This window comes from Enhydra lutris, unplaced genomic scaffold (genome assembly GCF_002288905.1).
Source record: "Enhydra lutris kenyoni isolate GAN:26980312 unplaced genomic scaffold, ASM228890v2 scaffoldscaffold39, whole genome shotgun sequence".
Taxonomy (NCBI): domain Eukaryota; kingdom Metazoa; phylum Chordata; class Mammalia; order Carnivora; family Mustelidae; genus Enhydra; species Enhydra lutris.
This window is the reverse complement of record NW_019154123.1, coordinates 17632807-17656390: the sequence shown is the minus strand read 5'-3', so window position 1 is coordinate 17656390 and position 23584 is coordinate 17632807. Positions and strand designations below refer to the sequence as shown.

At 53.9% G+C, this 23584-nt stretch overlaps 1 protein-coding gene across 2 annotated transcripts in view; it reads left to right on the top strand.

Moving 5' to 3' along the window:
• Positions 1-23333, top strand: part of LOC111155150 (kyphoscoliosis peptidase) — a 42902-nt gene extending 19569 nt beyond the window's left edge. For both annotated transcript variants that reach the window (XM_022515228.1, XM_022515227.1), the window contains 6 exons: positions 2600-2682; positions 6762-6870; positions 8397-8514; positions 16824-17012; positions 18212-18402; positions 22438-23333. In XM_022515228.1, coding sequence (XP_022370936.1) covers positions 2600-2682; positions 6762-6870; positions 8397-8514; positions 16824-17012; positions 18212-18402; positions 22438-23333 — 1586 coding nt within the window. The remainder of the gene's footprint in view (positions 1-2599; positions 2683-6761; positions 6871-8396; positions 8515-16823; positions 17013-18211; positions 18403-22437) is intronic.
• The last annotated feature ends 251 nt before the right edge of the window (positions 23334-23584 follow it).

Genomic DNA, 23584 nt, shown 5'->3' with positions numbered 1-23584 from the left:
GGTAAAACCCTGAATGGGATGATAGATGGCCTGTCTTCTAATTCTATTTTTGTCCCTCACTCACCTTCTGTGGGCCTCAGTTTTCCTCTCAGTAGACCAGATGACGTCTAAGGTTTGGCAGAGTTTGGCACTTCTTCCCATTGTTTTGCTTTAAAATTAGAATAATTCAGTTAATGCCACTGGTATTTTAAATGTATTTATGCAAAATCATATTTAGAGCTTATGTAATCTCTTCAGAAGGTAAATTTAATGAGGCATAAATCATTGTGGGTATTTTTAATGTTCAGATATTGTAAAATGGAACCAAGAAAGGGTAAAATTAGTAATAGGGTTTTGAGTCCTATTTTAGAAATGTCATCCTTCTTTTCAGTGGGGGCGGGGGAGACCTCATTTGCAGAGTTGTGCTGAGCAGAAATTTGTTAAATGTAAGTCCACTTCATATCCACTTAGGTCAGCCTGCTAGCCCTTGTCAGAGAGTGGCAGGAGCCAGATTCTGTGGAGGGAGAAGGTACTGAGAGCCTGCTGCCGGTCCCTAACTCCTCCCTTGGAAGTGGCTGGACAAGGGCTGTGCTCACACCACACAGGATAGGGACTGACAGTGATCTAAGTAATAAGAGACAAGAGATCCCAGCTCCAGAATCAGAGATGTGAGCCACAATGGTGCTGGGCCTCCAGGGAGCCCCAGGGTAAGAGTGTACTGGGCAGAAGATTTGGAAAGGGTCCAGGAAATGTCTTGGCCCTTTTAGAAGGAATAGAAAAACAAAGAAAGAAAATGCTGGGTTGGTGAGTGACCACCACAGACAGCCTCAGGGTCTGGTTTACACAGCCTGCCTGCCCGCCCCCAGCACGCTGTGCCCCCTCTTGGGAGAGGAACAGCCCTCAGATTCTGGTTGTGTCTGAGCCCGTGAGGTGGTAAGGACCCACTCAGAGGCTTGGGGTCAAAGAGACCAAACCCCTCTAGGGGCCGCTGAGGAAGTCAGCAAGAAGCAAGAATGCAGTGCAAAGCAGCCTTGGGGAATGTACCGGAGCTAATGGGGTTGTGAGGAAGGAAGGCCCGGTTCTTAACAGGAAGGGACCTTGCAGCAGTGGGGAAGTGCGGGCGGACCCACATGGCCTGCTCAGACAGCTGACTGGAGTTTGAGAGCTCCTCTGTGGCTGGAAGTTGGCCAGCTCCCTAACCAGCTGCCACTCCCCTCAGCTGATGCTGGCCCAGGAGGGTTGTGCAGGAGCTCCTCCCACTCCCTCACCCCATGTCTTTGGCCTGTGGCACCAAGGCATGGGTCTCTCACAGACCTTGAGGGATGCACAGGCAGAGGCAGTCATAGCCCCCTCAGCGGGCACCGAGGCTTTATACCTTCTCTCCTGTGTTTGCCCACAGGGGACTCCCAGCCCACACCCTCCCAGAGAACAGAGTGCCACTGACCTTACAACGCAATCCACCATCTCCTTCACTCTCCCGGGGGCCCCACAGATGTGTGCTACAGCACGGTGGCTGAGTCCAGCAGCCCCCAGGGAGGGGGAGGTCCTGAAGATCAGGCCCCTGCGAGAACCAAGGCTTCATGCAGCCCCCAGCGGACACTTTCCCATGTTGCTCTGTGGTTTCCAAGCTGGCTGCCATCCCCTGGGGACCCAGGAGCACCCATCCCAGGGGAGTTGGGTTATCAGCGAGTTCCGGGATGAGTGACCCTTTGGACCCATTGTCCTCACCTACACCCTGGCCTCCCACCCACCTTGCCTGCTTTGGTCGGCCTTTTGAATAAGGAAACCCTGAATAAGAGGGACCCTGCCAGAGCCCAGGCTCCCTGTCAGCCTGAGACAGGAGTTTGCTGCCCATTCATGGCTGTTCTGACCACCGGTCAGTTAGCCCTGCAGCAGCTGACTGGGGCTGTGCTGTGTCCTGGCTTCCTATGTGAAAGGCAAGCACAGATGAGTGATTCTGGGGCCCAGCCTCCCTCTGAAGCCTGCCCACAGCACTTGGGGTGCACGTCACTAGCACACACTTGGCTTTCCTGGGGTCTTCCAGTCTCCAGCTGTCTATGGGCTTGGGAGGAAGCTTGTCTGGGTGCCAAACCCACAGAAGATTGCATGGCCTGGTGTTAGCACACCCTCCTTCGATACCCAGGGTGCCTTCCACCCTGGGCGCCGTGGCTATGGCATAGACCCTCCCTCCTTGAGCCCACCAGGGACTGGCAGCATTCCTGGACGCTTCCCACGAAGCACACTTTCCTGGAACAGTTAGCAGGAAATCTGCAGAAAACTGTATGATGGGGAGAAGGGGGTTCCATCATTAATATATCTGAACACTGCTGAGTTCATTGAGGGGAAACCAGTTTCTTTACAGCGGACTTCCCGGGGTCTGCAAATAGGCTTAGATCCCCTGTGAGTCTCCAGAAGAACTGGAGGAGTTGCCATTGTTCACAAGCCAATTTGACTAAAGAACTCTTCCAGGAGATCTAGCCCGTTGGGAGCAGTGTGTCAGGCTCTGGGAAGCATGTTGAAGGTCGGGAAATCCCAGCTCCTCAAAAAGACAGAAAGGCCTGGGCCAGGCCACCCTTGTCAGCAGGCCTCAGTAGCTGACCAAGCCTTCCTGCGTTTGCAGCCTACCCCTGGGATCGGTCCAGCCTGAAATCCATGCCCCTGGACCTGCGGCAGTTTGAGAAACTGGACACCTATGCCTCACAGGTAAGGGAACAAACCCCTCTGTGTAAGGTGGCTTGGCGATTCCCGAGTCAGGGTAATGAAGCCTTTCTTCGGGTCCCTTCTGAGTGCACCTGCAGTCCCTTGGGCAGATGGCCTAAAGTGCTTATTCAGATCATACGGATGGGGAAAAGAAGGCCAAGGCACCAGACCCCTGCCCAGGACAGAAGCCCATTCCATCCCCCCAGTGCTGCCCATGGGGTCTTGACGTACCCCCCACCCAGGGTGCACACCCTGCAGGCATGTCTGATTGGAAGGGCCACAAAGCTGGGCCCACTGCCAAAGTTGAGTCATCATAGGCTGGTAAGCAGGGAGGTCATCTATAGTCTAAAAAGACCACCCTGTGGTTGGCACCTAGTAGGTGCTCAGGAAGCTAGTTTGGTGAATTGATGAGTGGATGGATAGGGACCTGAATGCAGAGTCAGATTTGAGGCAGGACCATCAGCAGGGGGCGGTCCGCTGTCCCAGAAGGAGCAGGTGTAATGTGGATTAAGTGGGAAAAATGAGAGCAGAGAGGAGTGGAAAGGTCAGCACTGAGCTGGAGGCGAAGGGAGGATGGCATCCCGGTGTATGTGAGGGAGGTGGAAGGCAGGGGGCTCACAGGCTGCTGGACTGAGGGATGGAGGGAGGGTGGGATAGCTCCTCGATACAGGGAGCAAGGGTCGGGGTGACGAGTTTGTTTCGGGGCAGTGGGCTTTAGTACCTGGGGAACAGCATGGGAAGTGACCACTGGGCAGCCTGTCTCCAAGCCCGGAGCCTTCTCCAGCCTGAAGAGATCTGGGCAGGAAACACTGATCCAGGAACCAACAGATTGAGCTAAGAGCTGAAGCCATGGGTGGGTGTCATCTTGGGGAGGACAGGGTACGAGGTCCGAAAGGGCCCTGAGCCACCTGAGACCAAGGCAAGACCAGGAAGGATCAATGTTCTCGAAGGTACAAGGAGAGCTCCCTGAGGTCAAGGATGGTCAAGAGCATGAGCCGTTCAGTCTGGTCCAGTGAGGTCAGGATAGACTCATTTCCACTACTTTCTCATTGAAGCACTTCCTATTCCCAGAGGGGGAGTTGAGAGGAGGGTCAGATCCTCAGCCAGACTCAGCCAGGCTGAGGAGCAAAGCAGGGGTGAAGGAGGAGGGAGTGGAGAGAAGACCCCACAGGAACCTGGCAGAGAAAGGGAGGTGAGATGTAGGTAGCCCTAAGAAGGAGATCTGGGGAGGGGATGCAGACAGGAGGGGATAGGGCAGCCAGGACTGGAAGGGAGGAGGTGAGGACACAGGTGAGCAGGGGCACTGCCTGATAAGAGTAAGGCCTGCAAAGACAAGAGGCCCAGACCGAAGGTTGACAGGCTGGCTGCACGGGAGGAGGTTCATTGAGGGGAAATCCTGCCTGAGTCTTGTTGAGTCTGAGGCCAGGTTGTCTCAGAGGGAGAGAAGGGTGGTATGTCAGCGTCTGATGAGGGTGGGATGTGTTGTAATGGCAGCCACAAGGGACAGGACAGGCTGCTGGCCAAGCTTGGAGAGCAGTGCTGGGAGCCCAGCTGAGGCCAGAGACCCAGCCACAAAGCAGTGGGTATCCAGAGCCTGCCAGGCTCTGGTAGAGCCGGGAGGTAAGGACCAATGGCCCAGAAGCCAGGAGGTTAAGTCGGGAGTCACCCAGGCTGGAGTGTGGGCCCTGCGATGTGTCAGGCGCTGTCCTTGGCCCTGAGAAAGGCACAAAGACAAGAACTGTGGGGTTGGAGCTAGACATTGAACAAAAGGAGGCAGACAGCAGCTGGGTGGGTGGGAGGCAGAAGCGGGGTCGAGTTCTCCTTGTGGTCAGACAGTACATCCTGGAGTGCTGAGGTGAGTGGTGGAAAGGATCCAGGAGCTCAGGGAGTACCGTAGGGTGGGGGCTGGCCGAGGCGCAGGCAAGAATTAAGCACCCAGTTGCCCCAGCTTCTCTAGAAAGATTAAACGTAGTCAAGGCTGCCTTGCCTACAACCCCAGCCATTTTTCCTCCCGAGGGCCCCTGCAAGAAAACCTCATATGTTCTTTATTTTAATTGTGGTAAAATACATATGATTTAAAATTTGCCACATTAACCATTTTTTGGTGTGAAACTCAGTGGCACTGACTGCCTTCATGATATTGTACAACCATCACCCCAAACAACTCTATACCCATGAAACTGTCACTCTCTGTTCTCCCTGGTAACTGGATTACTCGCTGTCTCTCTGAACTTGTTTACTCTCGATATTCCACATAAGTGGAATCACCCAGTACCTGTCCTTTTGTGTCTGGCTTGTATAGCCTCACGTTTTCAAGGTTCACTCGTGTTGTAGCATGTGTGAGAACTTCATTGCTTTTCATGGATAAATAATATTTCATTGTAGAGATATACTTCATGTGTTTACCCGTTCATTGTGATGGACACTTGCATTGTTTCTGTCTTCTGTGTATTGTGAATGATGTTGCAATGAACATAGGTGAACAAGTGTCTGTCTCGCTCTCTTCAGTTCTCTTGGGTATATACCTAGGAGTGGAATTACCAATCATATGATAATCCTGCTCAGCTGTTTGAGGAACCACCAAACTGTTTTCCACAACACCTGCACCATTTTACATTTCCACTCACGGGGCACAAGGGTTCTAATTTCTCCACATCCTTACTATCTTTTTTACTATAGCCCTCCTAGTGGGTGTGAAGTGGCGTCCTGTGGTTTCGATTTACATCTCCCTAATGATGTGAGAAGCTTTTCATGGGCCATTTATATATCTCTGAAGAAGTGTATATTCAAATCCTTCATCCATTTTAAAATTGGGTTGTTTTGTCTTTTTGAGTTGCGGGAGTTCTTTATATATTCTGGATATTAATCCCTTACAAGAGTTGAGTTGTAGGAGTTCTTTATATATTTTGGATATTAATCCCTTATCAGAAATGTGATTTGTGACTATTTTCTCCCATTCCATAAGTTGTCTTTTCACTTTCTCAGTCATGTTCTTTGATGCCCAGAAGTTTTTTATTGTTATGAGGCCCAATAAATCTGTTTTTTCTTTTGTAACTCGTGCTTGTAGCATTCTATCAAAGAATCTGTTGCCAAATCCAAGGTCATGGTTATTTATTCCTGTGTTTACTTCAAAGAGTTTTATCATGTTTGTTCTTTTATTTAAGCCATTGATCCTTTTTGAGTTAACTTTTTTAAAAGATCTCTTTATGTATTTAGGGAGAGAGAGAAAGAATTTCAAGCAAACTCCCTACTGAGCCCAGAGCCCGACACAGAGCTCAGTCCCACAACCCTGAGATCATGACCTGAGCCAAAACCAAGAGTTGACTGCTTAACTGACTGAGTCACCCAGGCGCCCCAAGTTAATTTATGTATATGGTATGAGGTAGGGGTCCTACTTCATTCTTTTGTAGGTGTATATCCAGTTGTCTAGCACCATTTGTTAGAGACTATTCTCTCCCCACTGAATAGACTTGTTTCCTTGACAAAAAAGTCAGTTAGTCATAGGGGTATAAGCTAATTTTTTGACTCTCAATTCTATTCCACTCACCTATATGATCCTTATGTGAGTACCACACTATTTTGATTACTATAGTTTTATAGTAGGTTTTGAAATCCAGAATTGTGAGTCCTCCAACTTTGTTCTTATTTTTTCAAAATTGTTTTGGCTATTCTGGGCCCCTTGCCATTTCATATGAAGCTGAGGATTGGTTTTTCCATTTCTGCAAAAAAAAAGGTTGTTGGAATTTTGTAGGGATTGTGTTAAGTCCATAGATCACTTTGGGTAGTACTGAATATGGGTAGGAGCTGCTACAGCTGCCCAATGTCCACCCACCTGGATGGCTCCAAGGGTCTGCCAAGAAAGGGTGTGTGGCTCTAGGGCCAGTGACTCAGCTGGTCAGCACTCCCTGATCTGTCCAGCCCCCCAACCAAAGGCTGCCCTCAGCCGAGCCCTTGTGCCTCTGGCCCTCTCCTCCTCCTTCTCTGCCTGGAGGAAAAGCAGCACCGGCTGCCAGTAGCAAGGCACTGGGGCTCCCACAGCCCTCATCCAGGCCCTAACATAGCCCACCCCTCCCACCCCCCAGGTGACGGTCAAGAGTGGCCTGGACGAGCTGGTGAGCGACCTGCTCCAGGAGGCCCACAGTGACCTGGAGAGGGTCCGAGTGATCTGGATCTGGATCTGCCACCACATAGGTAGGCCCACCTGTGGTGCCGCTCGCTCTAGGACTCCCTTGATACCACTCCCTGAAGGACCCTGTTCCTAGGGGAGACTGGGATTCACTTGACCACAAGTGTGTATGGCGTGAGACGGACAGTAGAGGAGAAGCGTTCCCAGATGGCTAGGTTGAATTACCAAAGACTAACCAAGGAGGGTAAAACATGCCTTGTACTAACAGTCTCCATAAAGGGTCATGGGGTGGGGGATCCCCCGTGGCCATCTGCCCACAGCCAGTGACCAGAGCTAAGGCCTTTTACCCAGGGGCAGCATTCCCTCAGTCCTGGCTCCCTGGTAAACCTGCAGCACAGACCTGAGAACCCAGGACAGAAGGTCATCCCCAAGAAGGACAGGGAAGGTTCATAGATGTTGGAAAGTTATTGCAACACCAGGGTTCCTTAAAGCACCAGTGCCAGAAAGAGTGGGCTGGCCCCTCCCTCTCCCTGTTCCCACACCCACAACCTCAGCCCCATCTCTAGGCACTCAGAACAACCTCAGGGGGCCTGGGCCTGGGCCTGGGCCTATGCACCTGTCCCCAGCTCTGCACAGGACAGCCTTGAGAGTCTGGCCAGGTCAAGCCAGGCCCCACAGGGGCTGCTAGGGGGATGTTGGATGTTGGATGCTGCCTCTTGCAGTCAGTGGAAGAGCCAGGTGGTGCGGTGGACTTCTAGCATCTTCCTTATGACCTTCTAACCAGCGAGGGGCTCTCCTGATCTGCTCCCACTGGGCTTTTCCTTTGTCCTCCCAGAGCAGCAGTGAGGGATGCAGCTTAGAGGATGAACTCACCTGACACAGGTAGGGTATCTGACCACAGAGCCTGAGAGGCCACTTCCTCCCTCCCCAAAGCCAGCAGCTCCGTTCAGCCTGGGCCTTAAGGAGACAGAATCAGAAACAGAACATTAGTAAGACACACATTTCCTGCCTGCCACCCTCACACACGTTCCCTTCATGCCCTCAGCGGCCACAGTGATTCCTGCCTCAGGGCCTCCTGCCAGGCCTTCACTACCCAGCAGCCCCGTTTAGCAGTAGCTCAGAGCGCCCCCTGTGGGTCAGCATGAGACCTTGGGGTAGCAGCTGCAGCACGGTGGTGAGCAGCCTCCCAGGAACTGCTTACGGAGCTGTGTGGTGGGGAGGACAAGGGCAGAGGAAAAGGGCCTCACCCCCTGGTGCTGTCTTGGCCCCCTTCCCTTCCAGCCTCTCCGCAGAGGCCTAACGAGCCAGGCAGCCTGCTCTGCCGATGCTTCGCTCTCCCGCTTGCCACCTGCACAAGGAGATGACATTTCCCAGAGCTTGTCACCTGCACAAGGAGGTGACATTTCCCAGAGCTTGCCCTGGCTGGGCCTGGTTCCCTTCAGCCTGCGCTGGTTTCTCCGGGACCTGAGGGAGGCCAGTCCAAATGGTGCTGAAAAGCCAGCAGAGGGTGGGGACAGTGTCACAGGCCACGGGCACCCACCCCTGGTTGCCTCCCAGGACCTGCTTACTCACAGCCTTCTCTGCCCTCCAGAGTATGACGTCGAGGCCACCCAGGAGAAGGACCGCCAGGCCTTCAAGCCCACAGACATCCTGCGGACCCAGAAGACCAACTGTGACGGCTACGCTGGACTCTTTGAGAAAATGTGCAGGTACAAGCGGGGTCCCACGGAAGGCAGGCAGTTCCGGGCTGACCACTGCGACCCCTCCCTCCCTTCTCCCTTTCCAAAGCGCCTCACGTACCTTCAAGGCCCACATGCCAGGCCTGAAAACGGAGTTTGCAAACTCTGCTCCGGAATCCAAGTGAGTCCTGAAAAGGTCAATTTCTCCCTCTTTAACACCAGCATAATTGACTTTGTACCATCTGCCGGGTTTCGCGATGCATTAGCATAACGGCAGATGAAAGCGCAGAGATAATTTGGTTATAAAAGTCCCCTTTTCCACCTTCTCTGATCTCTGCTTGGCTGAAGGTTAGAAGAATGGCAGGTCTGGGAGCAGTGGGACAGTGGCTGCTGACGCCAAGGGGACAGTGAAAGCCTGTCCTCAGGCTGGCACGGGGTCCCTCTCTCGGGGGAAACAGATGATCTCCTACCTGAAAGGATTTGTCAGCTAGAGGAGCTGAATAAGTAGGAAGTTAAGCTTTTCTCTTGGAGGCTTTGGGCTCCATTTTCATTGCTCTGGGAATGAGCTCCTGGCCAGGCCCCCGAGTGGGTAACAGCAGCTAAGGAAACCACTTGTGTGCAGAGGCACCATTGATGGTTCTAGGTGACCTCCAGAAAGACTCCAGGCTGGTGGAGCCCCGCTGACCTCACAGCTTCCCGTGCCCACCCTCCAAGGTCTGCTGGGTTCCTGGGTTCCTCGGGAAACAGTCAGGGAGCCCAGGAGGCCGCTGAAGAGCCTCTTCCCCGGGGAAATGGATAGGCTCCGCCCACCATGTCCGCAGGCCTCTGGTAGTGGGCCTTCGCAGGCACCCATGTCAGCCCACCAGGACTCAGGTGCAGATTCGTCAAACCAAGTGCAGCAACAGACACTCAGGGGTCCACAGGTGGGCAGTTGTGACGTGTCGGGGATGTGTGTACATGTTGACGCAGACAGCCCAAGACGTCCTGCTCCTGCAGACATGCAGCTCTTTCCTGGCCTAACCCTCTACCCCTCCCCCCCCGCCCTGTTGTTGGGCTCTCCCACCTCCCCACACCACGTGCTCTTCGTGTCCCCCACCTCCACGCCCCACCCCTGACACCACTGTCCCAGAGGCAACCAGGACAGGTCAGGCCCCTGTGGATGCCAGCCCCTCCGCAGACCATCCACTCCACCAGAGCGGGCTCTCCTTCCCACCCCTCCCATTCCTACCCTGGCTCCAGGCCCTGGGCACCCCAACGTGCCTGGGGGCCTCTCCAGGAAACGGGATCCTCAGTGGCCATCTGCCCAGACTCCCTAGGCCCTGGGTTCCTGAACAGGACCCACAATAGGCTCACACTGTCCTATAAAGTCCTCCAAAATCCGACCTCTGGCTCCCTTCCAGCCCTGCACCCTGAGACACTGTCTGCACTTCTGTGTCCTCAAGCTCACTCCACTAATGCTCCTTCCAGCCCCACTCCTGGATGGTCAAACACCCCCCCACCCCACCCCCACATTGTCCCCTCCCTTGATGTCATCAACACACCATACACACGGGCTCTGGGCTTGCCATATGCTTTTATTTAGTAACTTTTCCAAAATTTAAAAAAAAAAAACTTATTAATTATAGATGATTTATAAAAGGCACAGGAGCAAAAAGAAGAAAATTAGGTCACTCTGACCACTTAGAGATAACACTTAACATTTTGTCACATTCCTTCCCAGACTCTGTTCTATCATATACTTGTTACCTGTGCTCATTTTTCCTTACCTGTCTTGTGGGGCTAATAGGTCTTTTATGTGTCTTCAGCCGCCCTCTCTTTGTTTCTGCTACCCCTGTGAATACCCAGCTCAGAATCCTACACACCATAGGCCCAGGATGACCAGAAATGACAAGATATTCATAGCAGATTTGTATGAAATGGGCCTCCCTCTCATTTTAAATCATGGACTAACCCTCAGTCTGTTTTCAGCTCTATTTGTGCCTGGCACCTTTCAAAGTGTAATTTTCATCTTAGCTGGCCAACTTGATTTTTCAGGCATAAGATTTTTCAGTCATAGGATACATCCTTCTTTATCCAGTTATAAGTCTTCCAAGCATGGTGCTGAGGGGTGCCAGACTGAAAGTCAGAAAGACGTTCGCTGTCCTCAGCTCCCCTGTCCTTAATTTCCAGTCCTCAATTTACCACTTGTTAATTGCGTTCCTTCCGGAAAGGCACTAACTTCTCAGAGTCTCAGTTTTCCCATCTGTACATGGGGACTGTAGTGCCTGCTGGCAGTGCTAGGGTTAAGTGAGAACATGCAGTTTGGAGTTTGCTCACCTGACTTTGGGGTTGTTGAGTTGTTTTCATTTTTTGTTTTTAACGTTGCCTGTCTTTCTTGAGTATGGGAACACTGTTACTCAGTGGAACTGTCCCACAGATACACATAGACTCAGAAAACTGACACTTGCCTCGAGTGAACCTGTCAGTTTTGGGCCCGATCCGGATGCTTAACAATGGCCTTCCTCTGGGCTACAGCTGATGATTAAATCACATCCCAACATTTTGCATCATTTCAAGCTAGGTTCTAACCTGGCGATCAGCATGTGAAAACTCTGTTCACTGCTCAGACGGTTAACGGTAGCTCACAGTTCCCTGGATCCCTTTAACTTTGGCTTTAAAGATCAGTAACCTCGTCCATGCATCACTTTCCTAATTCCCCTACTTTCCGAATAATTGCCAGAGGTCTGGTAAATTCATTAGCTGAGTCCTTAATAACAGAAGACATGTAATCCTCACTTGCTGATTGATCCCGGCTCGGCTGTCAGCACAGCCTCTTAGCAAGAGTAGTACCCACACGGCCATCATTACTTCTGCCCGTCCATTCTGCCTCCTTGCAGCGGCCTCATTAAAGACTGATTGAATAGAGTAATTCGGTGGGGAACTCAGATATTTTTGCAACATCCTTCATTTCCTCATCGTCTTTCCCAGGTAACCGATGTGAGTTTTTTCTGTTAGTGCATTGCTTTTAACTGCTGGTCTGGCTTCTTTCTGACTTCCCGTCATCCAGCATTAGTGTCCCTTCTTTTGCCTCAGTTCCCCTCGGCCTTCATGAATTCTGCTTAACCCCCTTGCAGGGGCCAAGCTTCAGTTCCCAGATTCCTGCCACCAAGCCAGCCTCCAATACCACCCCTCCCCCTGTTATCATGACTCTGGCACCACCAGCTGGCAGAGTTTCCAGAGACTCTGGGGAAAGCCTGGAGCTTAGTGCTCGTTTGAGGCTTTGATGCTGGGGAGACTGGTTGTCACCATCAGGTGTCAGCCGGTTCCCCATCCGTCCTCCTGCTGTCACAAAGAGCAAGAGCAGTGGCCCGCTTCTCCTCAACCTGATGTCCCAGACGATCCCAACACATCATTTGCTTCCAAAGGCCCCAAAGGCTGGAGAGTGACCATTTCACCCTCCTGAGAAAGGCAGATATCCTGGCTTACCTGAAGTTATGCCCAGATCTGACTTTGTCATATAAAGTCTCTGAAAAGGACATCTGAATTCCCCCGCCCTTGTAGATACACTGAAGGCTAGTGCCCACGGAGATGAAGGATGTCACTCCAACAAACCATCCTTTAATTTTGCTCCACGCATTCATTTATAAATTAAAACATATCTTGGCATACTAAAGGACATCACAAAGCTTCCTGAACTGTGTGTGTCAGGACAGCTGAGTCCTGCGGCTACTCTGGCCACTGGTGGGCTGTGTGTCCCCAAGCAAGTCAGCCTCCCTTTCTGTTCTTCTGACTCCTCGCTTGTTAGAGAGGAAGGCCCTGAGGTCAAACGCCCAAAAGGCCTGACACAGGGCCTCAGAGTGAGAATAATTACTGCAATTGTAGTTACTGACCTCACCATTAATGGTGGTTCGAGAAAGGCGAAAGGAGACCGTGCAGCGGAAATAGAGGCACTGTCAGATTTATAGGAAATCGGCTCTATAAACAGCGAAACATAAGCTATGGTTCTGCTTGTTCTGCTTTGGTATAAAAATCACAAAATTTGGGGGGCACCCGTGTAGCTCGGTTGGTGGAGCGGCCGACTCTTGGTTTGGGTTCAGGTCATGATCTCAGGGTCATGAGCTCGAGCCCCACATCAGGCTCTGCACTCGGCACGAGCCCGCTCATGATTCTTTCTCTCGGTCCCCCTCTGCCCCTCCCCACTACTTACGTGTTCTAGATAGATAGATAGATCTTTTTTAAAAAGGATAGAAAATAATCAACATTTTCATCGAGGTACAAAAAAAAAAGGAAGAAGAGCATGCTTCCTTGCATCTCCCATTAACTACATCCCTCCCTCCCTCTCTTATTTTCCAAGTGGCTCCCATTCCCTGGAGAGCTGATGGGAGCTGGAGCGGTACACTGAGGTCAGAGCCTGCCCCTGCAGGGCACATGGCCCACCCCAGACAACGCAGCCACCCGGAGGGGGCCTGGCAGTGGTGGGGCTAATGCAGTGTTCCAGGTTCCCACGGCAGGCCGCGGACCCTGTCTGTATATAACAACAGTCACAGACAGGCTGCACCCCCTCTGCAACTGATACCACAGGTGTTGGCCATTTAAAAGCTACTACAGGTACAAACCAAGACCCTGCGGCCTAAGGTTATCAGATCGATGTCCTGGAATGGTATTTTGGGCTCTAGAATGGCCAGTCAGATCTCATGAGGAGGTGGAAACATTTCTCATCTTCTATCTCTTATTCCATGCTCTCCTAGATCTTTCCGGCAAATTCTTCTTCCTTTGGGTCCCCTAAAAGGGCTGTGTGCATCACTAGCATTTTAGTGATGATTCACTTATCTAGGGCAGCCAATGAACTTTCCTTTCAGAATATTTTATTAGGCTATAGTATTTATTATATGATATGATATGATATGATATGATATGACAACCCTAACCCTGGTGCCTGGTACATGCTTTGCACAAAAGTCAGTGGTCTTTCAATGGCAAGAAATGTTTGTGGGTCATCCTGACTAGCAACCAGCAGCTGGAATTACTAGTCCCACAATTTTGCATGAGAATTATGGATTATTAACAATAATGCTTTACATCATGACTTCTTTGTCCAATTCACCTTGCATATTGCTGCCACATAATAAAATATCCTCCCATCATAGTCAAGCATGGCGTAAGCTCACAGCTAAGATTCTTTTTTCTTCTTTATTCTGCCCCAGGCATTCTCCATGGCCTTCACAGCTTCCCTCCAGCCTGTCTTAGGAGAATCTCCCTGCCTATCAACCACATAATGCCAACCTTTCTTTTTGCCCATGATGGGCCTGGCAAGGTCACCCTGGAGGCGACCATAGAGCTTAGACTGAGCCCAGATCCCCTGACTTGGCCCAGTGACTGCCCCTCCAACCACGCGCTTCTACCTCCTTCGGCCCTTCCCAGGCTTGGTGTCAGGCTTTCCCTGCTGCTCCCCCACTTGGTTCTCAAAGCCTACGTCCACCCTCATTGGGAGGGTACCCTAGGCCCACTGCCCAGGCACACGGCCTGCCACACTGCCCACAGTGACACCTGCTCTGTTTCACTGCGCCCCCCAGGGCCGTGGGGATGTGCAGGGCTTCCCTTCTTTCCTGGACCACAAGGTGCTGTGAGCGGAGGCCAGGCCCCCACGGGCAGCACATCCAGAGGGCCAGAGCTCCCCTCCGTCAGTCCCTTAGTGCAGAACTCTTCCCGGAACTCCACATCCCTCCACATGCGCCCAGAAATGGATGCACACAGACGTTTCTGGGCAAGAAAGGAAAATAACTCACCGAAGAATGTAATTTCAAGGAGTATTTATGGCTTTTTTCCAATTCTAAAAGTAACACATAATCATTACTGAAAATTTAGAAGATCTAGAGAAGTTTAAAGAAGAAAATTACAATTGCCCATAATGGCATTACTAGAAGACCAGGTGCAGTCTGCCCTCCTCCGCCTCCGGCCCTGCACACGCACACCCCACCCACCCACACATACACTCAGGCCTCGTGCTGACGGCAGGATTTCGTAGGCTTCTGTTCGTTCCTCTTGTGTCAGGAGCACGTCTTACCTCACACTTCTTCTCACTCACTCTGAGTAGGGGGAGCCCTGCCTCCGAGGGAAGCCCCGCAGTGGGCCCCTCCATCCCACCCTTCTAGCCTTGCTCTCGCCCCTCCCCCTCTGCTGCCTGTTTTCTCTGAGACAGTGAACACATTCAGTTCCGACCACCAGAATCACCCCCTCACCCTCTCTGAAGCTTCTGAGGCAGGGGACTCCCCAGGCTTGCACAGCCCCCCACCCTCACACCCACTCCCCACCACCCCACCCCGAGGGCTTCTGCTGGGCCTGCTGCCTCCTGTGCTTCCTGCCTCTGGGCTGCCCTTCTGCTCCAGGAGTAGGTTTTGGCCTTTATCAGCAGAAAAACCTGACATCGGGATTCCGTTCCTCTTGCTCTCTGTCCCCGTTCCCCGAGTGCTCCTGAAGTCTTTCCTGGGGCGCCTGACTGCTCTGTTCCCTTGGCATGTCTCAGAGAGCCTGGGAGGCCTAGCCCTCCTCTGTGAAGCCGCAGGCAGGAGGGGAGGTCTGTACCCCATGGAGGAGGGAAGCCCGGACACATGTGGGAACAGGACAGTGTTCGGGTCAAGCAGGGTGGAATGTGGAAACGAGCAGGCTCCCCGTTTCGCTTCACAGCTTCTCTCAATGAATGATAAGTAGTATTTAATCCAGTATTCCAGTGGTCAAACTTTCTGGGGGCGCTTGGGCGGCTCAGCCGGTTGAGCATCTGACTGGATTTCGGAGAGTGGTGAGGTGGAGCCCCGCCCAGTGTGGAGCTTTCTTGAGATTCTTGAAGGCTCTGCCTCTTCCTCTGCCTCTCCCCTCCCCACTTCCGTTCCCCAGCTTGCTCACATGCAGGTGTTCTCTGATTCTCTAATTCTTAAAAAAGAAAAAAAAAAAAAAAAGATTTAGAAACATACGTTTTTATAGGGAAAATTTCCCCTGTTCCTGTAACGAATGTGGAGCTGTTTTCTCCATCACCCTGAGAGGCCCCGGCCTTCTTGTTGAGGGCACTGGAGTCCGCAGTGCTGGTCCACAGAAGGCCCCCAGCCACCAGAGGCCACCAAGCCTGGCTGACACAGAGAGTACAGAATTGGCTCATGTGAGGCGAGCACAGAGTAGGGCAGCTGGCGATGCCTAGAGGAGCCCCACTGAGGGAGCCACCATGAACATCCTGGGGAGCACAGACAGTGTGTTTGTTATACCAAGCTGCCAGAATTCAAAGAAAAGTCTCTTAAAGAAGGAACACCTTTTTTTCCTTCCCACAAAGACCCCCAAGAGGGCTCACACAGGGCGTCCCCTGGGTCAGAACAGCAGCTGGCCCTGGTAACTGCCGTGGCGTGGGCAGGCAGCTGCAGAGGAACGCCAGCTGCTCATGGAAGGACTCTCGGGCTCTTGCTTTGGTCTTGGGGTGGTGCCTCAGGGTTTCAGCTACAAACACCCACACTGTAGCTTGCCCATGATTTCTGTGGTCCCCACAGGTGACCGCCATCCATCCCTCACTCTCCCGGCCACCCGAAGTGGTGCCAGAGTGCTTGTAAGCCATGGAGGAGCACAGTCGAGAGGGCTAGACAACTCAGGCCGAAGGACCAACGTTTCCACCCCTCAAAGGACATCTATGGGGGACACTGAAACTGTGTCCAGGACAGTCAGTCAGCATATGACCTGAACGCACTGTGGTAGCCCTGGCAGGTGGACCTGAGTGATCTTAGCCATGGGCCTGTCTGCCCTGGGCAGGGCTGGATATACTGGCTGGCCTGCCCTGGCTGTCTTAACACAGGTGTACTAAAGCATGATGTCATGGAGAGAGTAGGGCTCAGCTTTCTTCTGTACCCTCATCCCTCACCCCTCCCTGACACCCTATCCCTGTCACCCAGACCCAACTCCTCAGCCACGTGTTTCGAGCTTTTCTGATCCTTCAAAAACATCATCCTTTCCCTGGTTTCCATGTTCTTGGGGGGGTCCTCACCTCTGCACCCATTGTCCTCCTGAAGACCTCAGGTGGAGCACTCAGGCGGCTTCGATCTGGGGAAAGATGTTTCTAAAGTGATTTGCTCATTCTCTAGGGAGGAGTGGGCGGTGGGGACTGAAGCCAGTCTGCGCCAGTAGGACCAGCCCTGTGTCCCCTGTCTCCTAGTCCTGGAAATAACAGCCCTCAGGCTGTCTGTATGGGACTGTGTGAAAGGGAAGGAAAAGGAGAGACACAGAGGGACTGACAGCAGACTTGCCTGAGGCCTGGGGCCATAGACAGATTTGCAGGGGTCCGGCAACCCCAGCAGAAGCCACCTCTCAGACCCCCGTCCCACCCCCAGGATCGCTGGAGTGCAGTGCGTGACTGTGCCTGGCTACTCCAAGGGCTTTGGCTACCAGACGGGGCAGAGCTTCTCGGGGGAGTTTGACCATGCCTGGAATGCTGTGTACCTGGAGGGGAGATGGCACCTGGTGGACAGCACCTGGGGCAGTGGCCTGGTGGATTCTAGCACCTCCAAATTCACCTTCCTGTAAGTAGAAATCTCAGGGCTGTTGGGTGTCCAGCTGGTGGAAAGCGGGGAGGCACGAGGTTGAAGGAAGTGGGAGGGCCGGGAGGGCCGGGAGGGCCAAAGGCACCTCTCCTTGCTGCTGGCCACTCCCAGGCTTCCTCCAGCTCTGTAGTGTGCTAGGTCCAAGCCAGTAGGAAGAGCTGGATCTTTCTGTCCCCTCACCGTCCACTGCCTAAAGCCCTCCTCTGGCTCCCCATCGCTACCTTGGCCCAAGGGCTGAAAGCCCCGCATCTGCCCACCGGCCACACAAGAGCGGAAGGAAAGTTGAGAGCTGCTTCACCGTCCGCAGATTCCCTTCAGGCCTTGGACCCACTGGCTGTGTTACGACACAGGAAAGTCAGAATTCCCTTCCTCCACTTCTCTGGGCCCAGTGCAGCTACATCACACCACTGAGGAAGGGGTTCTGTTTGTGGGAAGGGGTGCTGTGGGTGCACAGAGTCCCTGTGAGCCACGGTGGGGCAGGGTGCTGGGCCGCAGGGCACTGCAGCACGTCTCTTCTCCAAGGTTCTGGCCAACTCCGGTTTTACCCTACAGCCATGACATCCACCCGGGATCATGACATCTCTCAGCGACTCGGATTCTTTTTTATCTAGAAAAATGAGAGCGTTGTCTATGATTTTTGCAGTTTAAATCTCGACAGGCCGGCACACAAGCCAAACACAAGCTACGCATGAAGCTTTAGCTCAGAGGAGTCTCCCTATTCTTCTCTTGATCTCCATCACTGACCGCTAGAGAGCCGTGTCTCACTGGGCCCAGGGATCCCAAGAGGGCTGCTCACCCAGCACCTCCGCTGCCTGCCCTCCCTCCATCATGCTGGCTGACACCGGGTGCCTGGGTTATGCCTTTGCTCCCTCAAATCTCTACTGGGCTTTGAGAGTAGGCAGAACCCATTCCCCACCTGGACACCGCTCCACCTGGAGTAGGCCTTCCTGCCATGGCCCCTATTTCTGCAAGCAGCCATGGAGGGGCCATCTGCTGTGCCTGTGATAAGACTGGAGATAGTGCCTCTCCCCATTGGGTTGTTGGCAGGACCCCTCCTGTGGAGGTGCTAGACAAAAGAAGGCCCCAAATGTCCCCCTGCGAGCCCCCACCTCCTTCTCCACAGAGCTGAGGCCTACCTACCCCCATGACTACTGACCAGCTTTCCCCCCCACCTCTAGCTACAATGAATTCTACTTCCTCACCCACCCTGCGCTGTTCATCGAGGACCACTTCCCAGACAACAAGAACTGGCAACTGCTAAAGCCACCTCAATCCCTGAGGCAGTTTGAAAGCAACATGTATCACAAGAGTGAATTCTACAACAAGGGGATGCTGAGCGCCCACCCAGAGACTTCTGTCCTCAGAACAGGTAAGCCCAAAGCTGGTGGCTGCCACATTGGCAGCAGGGACGGGAAGCCAGCTCTGCCCCTCAGGCATCTGGGCACCCAGGGGACCCAGCCGGGGCCTGGGAGCTCCCTGTAAGCTGTGTGTATGTGCAGATGCCCACTAAGGCAGCCAAGGCCATCGGGCCCTCGGGGGAGGACACAGCCGTAGGTCACATTTGCAGGGACAGACACCTCCTCATGGCAGCATAAACCAAAAAGCAGCTGCATAGGAAATGCTTGGGTTTCCCTAGGCCTTAGGACCCCAATTACAGCCCGGCCTGTCAGGGAGCCAGGAACAGAGGGTCCCCAGCTGGGTGAGTCTCTCTCAGTTCCTGTAGCAGGTAAAGGATCACCTCAGGCCTTGCTGTCCCCACCTCCCAGTTCGGATCCCTGACAGAAGCTCACTAGCCTGCTGTGTTCTCCCGAACTCCTGACCAAGAGGACATGTTGACTCAGCCAAGCTGGGCTCTGTGTGTCGGCGGTCCAAGCAGGGAGTGGGAGAGCAGCGGGGGTCTCCCAGGACAGAGGACTGGGGGAGGCTTTATCAGGGAGTAGCTGCTGAGCGGGACCTTAGGATCTGGAAGAGAGCAGGCATCACCACACGCAGGGACAGACACGCTCTGGAAGGACACAGCAAGCCCTCCAACGCCTGAACTCAAGCACCCCAGACCAGGGCTGGCTCCAGGGGCACAGCCTGCCTTCCTCTCTGTCCTTCCCTTGACAAGCTCAGATGCCTGTTGTCTCTGCCAGCTTCCCTCCTGGAGGCAGAGTCCAGCCTTTTCCTCCCAACTTCCCTGGGAGTAGGAAGGGCAGGACCCATAGCTGAGCTGTCCCCGTGGCTGGCTTAGACTGACCTTTGCTCCCCACATCCCCACAGGGGCCACAGGCACCCAGCCAGGTGTGTTTGGGCACTGTGAGGTTTGGGGGGGCAGCTGTGAGGGAGAGGGTACAGAACTGTGGTCACGAGCCTCATGACCTTTGTCTTATGTACGTCGAAGACCCTGGTGCCTGGTCCAGGGCCGGGCACATAACCTGGACACACTACAGGGCTCACCACAGCCTAGTCGGTGCACCTACCCCCCCCAAGCCCACCCACACACACCCCCACATTTCAGGAAAGTCCTGCCTGTTGGCACCATCTCGGAGAGTAGGGGGTCTTCATACTCCCAGGAGGGAGGGCCTGAGCTGGCACTGGCTGTTAGCACGGAGAGATCTGTGGGCGGGTCTGCTGGTGAGCCCCATCCCCCATGTAGAGGTACAGGGGCACGGGGAGCACAGGTGTCCCCAAGTTACTTCCAGCTGATTTCTTCCTTTTGCCTCACAATGCTTTCCTTAACCAGTTTGCTGAGCTCTCGAATATTCTTCTAAAACTACAAATATCTGGAGGCTTCTGCTGTTAAAATGACAGTGTGAGATTGCTGTCTTCAAGAACACGTTTTCTGGGCACAGATCAGATGGGGAGCCTGTTCTGACTGGTGTGGGCCATGCAACCACAGGGAAGAATGGACCAGGCCACACCAAAGTCAAATTAATGCCACTGAGTAGAACTTGCCTTGGCAAGAGACACAGAAATGTAAATACTGGGTTTCTTAATATACAGTAATCTCAAATTTGATCCCATATTCGTGATGCATATTTAAGGACTATTTCTTTGTTGGAGCTAGTTTTGTTAAGAGTGGGGAAGAGAAGAAAGCAGGAGAGAGAAACAGGTGGGTGAAAAGCAAGGAAGGAAGAGGACAGGGGAAGTGGGGGGCGGGATGCCAGCAACAGGGGTAAGGGGAGGTGGAGGGAGAAGAGAAGGAATGCAGGAGAGGTCACAGGCTCCCACAGAGTCCCTAGGGCCGCCAGTCCTTCTTTCAAGTCTTCCAGCCATTCCGCAATCCTTTGCCGAGTATCTGCTGGCCCAGGCACCCTGGTGAGGCCTGGGACACACAGGAAAGGAGGCAGGAAGCCAATTCCCCGCAGCGCTCATCCCTATGGAGAAGATAGACATCGCAGGAACTAATTCAGTACAACAATGCTAAGGTTCCTGAAGGGGATGTGGAGCGGCAAGAAAGGCCTCCAGGGGAGCTGGACCTTACTGAAGGCTCAGGAAAAGGCTATAGTCAGACGTTGTGCTAAGGTCTTATCTGGTTTGGGGAAAAAGGGTGGAGGGAAGTACAGGTGTGAGGGCTCTGGGATGTGTACCCTGGAGGAGGCAGGAGAATGCGCTGTGGTCCCGAAAAGGAGGTCCTGACTCAGGCTAGGCAGGAGGGGACAGGACTCTCACTGGTCTCCAGTTTGATGGTGACTCACGCAAGCGAACGCAGGAGTGACCAGGTAGCTAATTTGCCAGGGGCCCTCGGGTGGGACTCCACATCAAAGGTGAGTTCTGTGCCATCTCACAGCCAACTCCTAAGCAAGATGGAACAGGGCGGGGCCACAAGCTGTTGAAGGCTGAGACAGCCTCTGCGCACTGAGCTGGCCTATAAGAGGAAGCAAGGGGAGAGGAGAGATTCAACAAAGAGAGACTGGTAACAGGTCTGTTGCTCTGGGGCACGTTCCTTTGGAGGTTACCATAGGACAGATGTTCCATAGTGGCTGGAGGCAGTGGAGAAAGAAAGTGGACAAAGAAGATAGCCCAAAGCACCCCACAAGCAGTTTGGCAGAGAGGGAAGGAACGTCGGCAGAGGGAATGGGCAGCGGTGGCCGGATGGGGCTGGAGCGGGCAGGGGCTGCGAGAGGAGAAGAGTGCGGCCAGGAGGGTGGGCCAGCAGCCCAGAGGCTCCAAGGAAGTCACCGAAGTCTTTGGAAAGTGGGGACAGAGGCCAGATGAGTTACGTGGGAGGAAGGGGACTGCAGTGGGGAGGGGTTCTCTGCAAGGGAAGGCCGGGAAAAGTTTCCAGATGAAGAAGTCCGTGAAGAAACAGAAGGGAGCCAGCCAGTGAGCGCCCATCCTTTTCTTGCGGCCACTTGGGGATTCTCACTGGCTAGTTGGGAATTAGAACTGAATTCAGGAGCAGAGCAGCCTGGAGTCAGGGCCTTGGGGCAGATTAAAGGGGAAGTCTTGGAGGTACTTGTTCTAGAGCCCAGGCATGGCCTCTCCAGCAAAAGCGTTAGACCTCAGACTGGGAAAAGATTCCTGGTGAGAGTGGCTCTGACGGTAGTCTGTCCCCTTCCTTTGCACTCACCTGTGAACCCGACTGGGGCTGGGGAGGTTGCTGGGACAAGGCACAGGTGTGGGGCTTCAGAGAAGAAGAGGATTGAGGCTCTGCAAGGAGCCACAGCCCCTCCCTATGGTCCTGCAAGGCAGGGAGGACCAGGTAGGGGAGTGCCCATGGTCAGTAGAGCCGGAGAACTGACCACCTATCCCTGAAAAACAGGTTCCAGGACAGAGGAAGACAAAACCAGAGGGCAAGGGGAGAGGGGGAGGGGAGGCAAAAGTCCTCCAGAAATAGACCAAGCCACAGCCAAGTGAGAGTCCTGGGGTGGCAGCAGTGAGGCGAGCAAGGAGGCAGCTCCGCCCCTCGAGCACAGCTTCTGGCAATGAAACCCTCCCAGCCAGGTTTGAAGGTCCTGTGTGTGACCTGACAGACACTGCCGCTGTACTGAACAGAGGCTGGAGGGAGCATGTGAAATAAGGCTTAAGACTGGAAGAAGACAAAGGGAGCCCCTCCAAGCAGTCACAGGCCCTCCTTGCCCCTGGGCCCTCTCCCCTGCTGGAATCTGGCTAAGCCTCCAGGCCACTTTCATCTAATGAGAATCCAGAATCACTTGGGTGAGTCAAACAAGTAGAGCTGGAGCAGATTTTCTGCCCAGACGCTCACCCTGAGAGAACCACCTGCAGCCCGCGAGTGGCTTACGCGGTGTTCGGGGACATCATCTCGATCACCTAAAATCCATCGTGCTGGAAATACTTACACCGTGGAAATGGGCAGATGCTAGAGTCAGGGCTTCTTCCCCCGAGAGCCAGGTGTTAACCACGCAGCAGCACGTCGGCACATCCCGGGCCGCCCCTGACCCTGGCTCTCTCTCCACAGTGAACGGGAAGGCCACCATCACCATTGAGAGCCGCGCCCCGACACTCTTCATGTTCATGCTCAACGGCAAGCAGGAGCATGGGCTGCTGAGCCTCCGGAAGAACGGGATGAAGCTGGACATATACCCTCCGGCGGTGGGCACCCACAAGCTGCAGATCTTTGCCAAGGGCAACTCCGACGTCTACAGCTCGGTGCTGGAGTACACGCTCAAGTGCAACTACGTGGACCTCAGTGTCCGGCTGCCGGCCGAGCTTCACCAGCCCGTGGGCCCCAGCTGGTTCTCGGAGCAGATGGGCATTGTGAAGCCCTCCCACCCCGACCCCATCATCCACACCAGTGACGGGCGCTGCTCTGTCAGCTTCGGCGTGGAGGAGGGCATCAGCGTCCTGGCTTCCCTGCACGGGGACGAAGGCCCCATCACCGAGGAGACGCAGCGACGCTACATCTTCCAGCTGCAGCGGGAGAAGCGGGCCGAGCTGAAGGTCCAGCTGCCCCAGGCGGGCAAGTTTGCCCTCAAGATCTTTGTCAAGAAGAGGCTGGAGCCAGGCAACTACGTCTTCGTCTTCAATTACCTCCTGTGCTGCACCAACACCAAAGTGAACTGGCCCATGTTCCCCGAGAGCTTTGGCAACTGGGGGCAGGACAATGAACTGCTGGAGCCTCTGTCAGGCGTGCTTCCCGCCAACCGGGACGTCTCGTTCAAACTGAAGCTCCACGGGGTTGCCAAAGCCCTGGTGAAGGGGCAGGACACGTGGCCCCTGACCCTGAATCAAGAGGGCTACTGGGAGGGCAGCTGCAGCACGGCCGGCTGCCGCGAGATCTACGTCATGGTGCTGGAGAACGCCAACCACAACTTCTACTCCTACATCCTGAAGTACAAAGTGAACGCACAGTGAGGTCTGGCGCCCCGGCCACCCCCTCCGCCCCTTCCCAGAGGGCCGAGCCCATACTTGCCCAGGGAGGGCCTGATGGAGGTGCAGAGAGCCCCGGACGCCGCCGAGCCTGCATGAAACCACTTCAAGGCCTCTGCCTCAGTCTCTCCACTCGGCCACGGAGGCGGGGATGTTGGGCATCCCACGGCTTCACTTGGCTGTGGCCGCGGCCGAGGGGAGGGAGGCACAGACCCTTTAGAAGAAAAAGGTGCTAT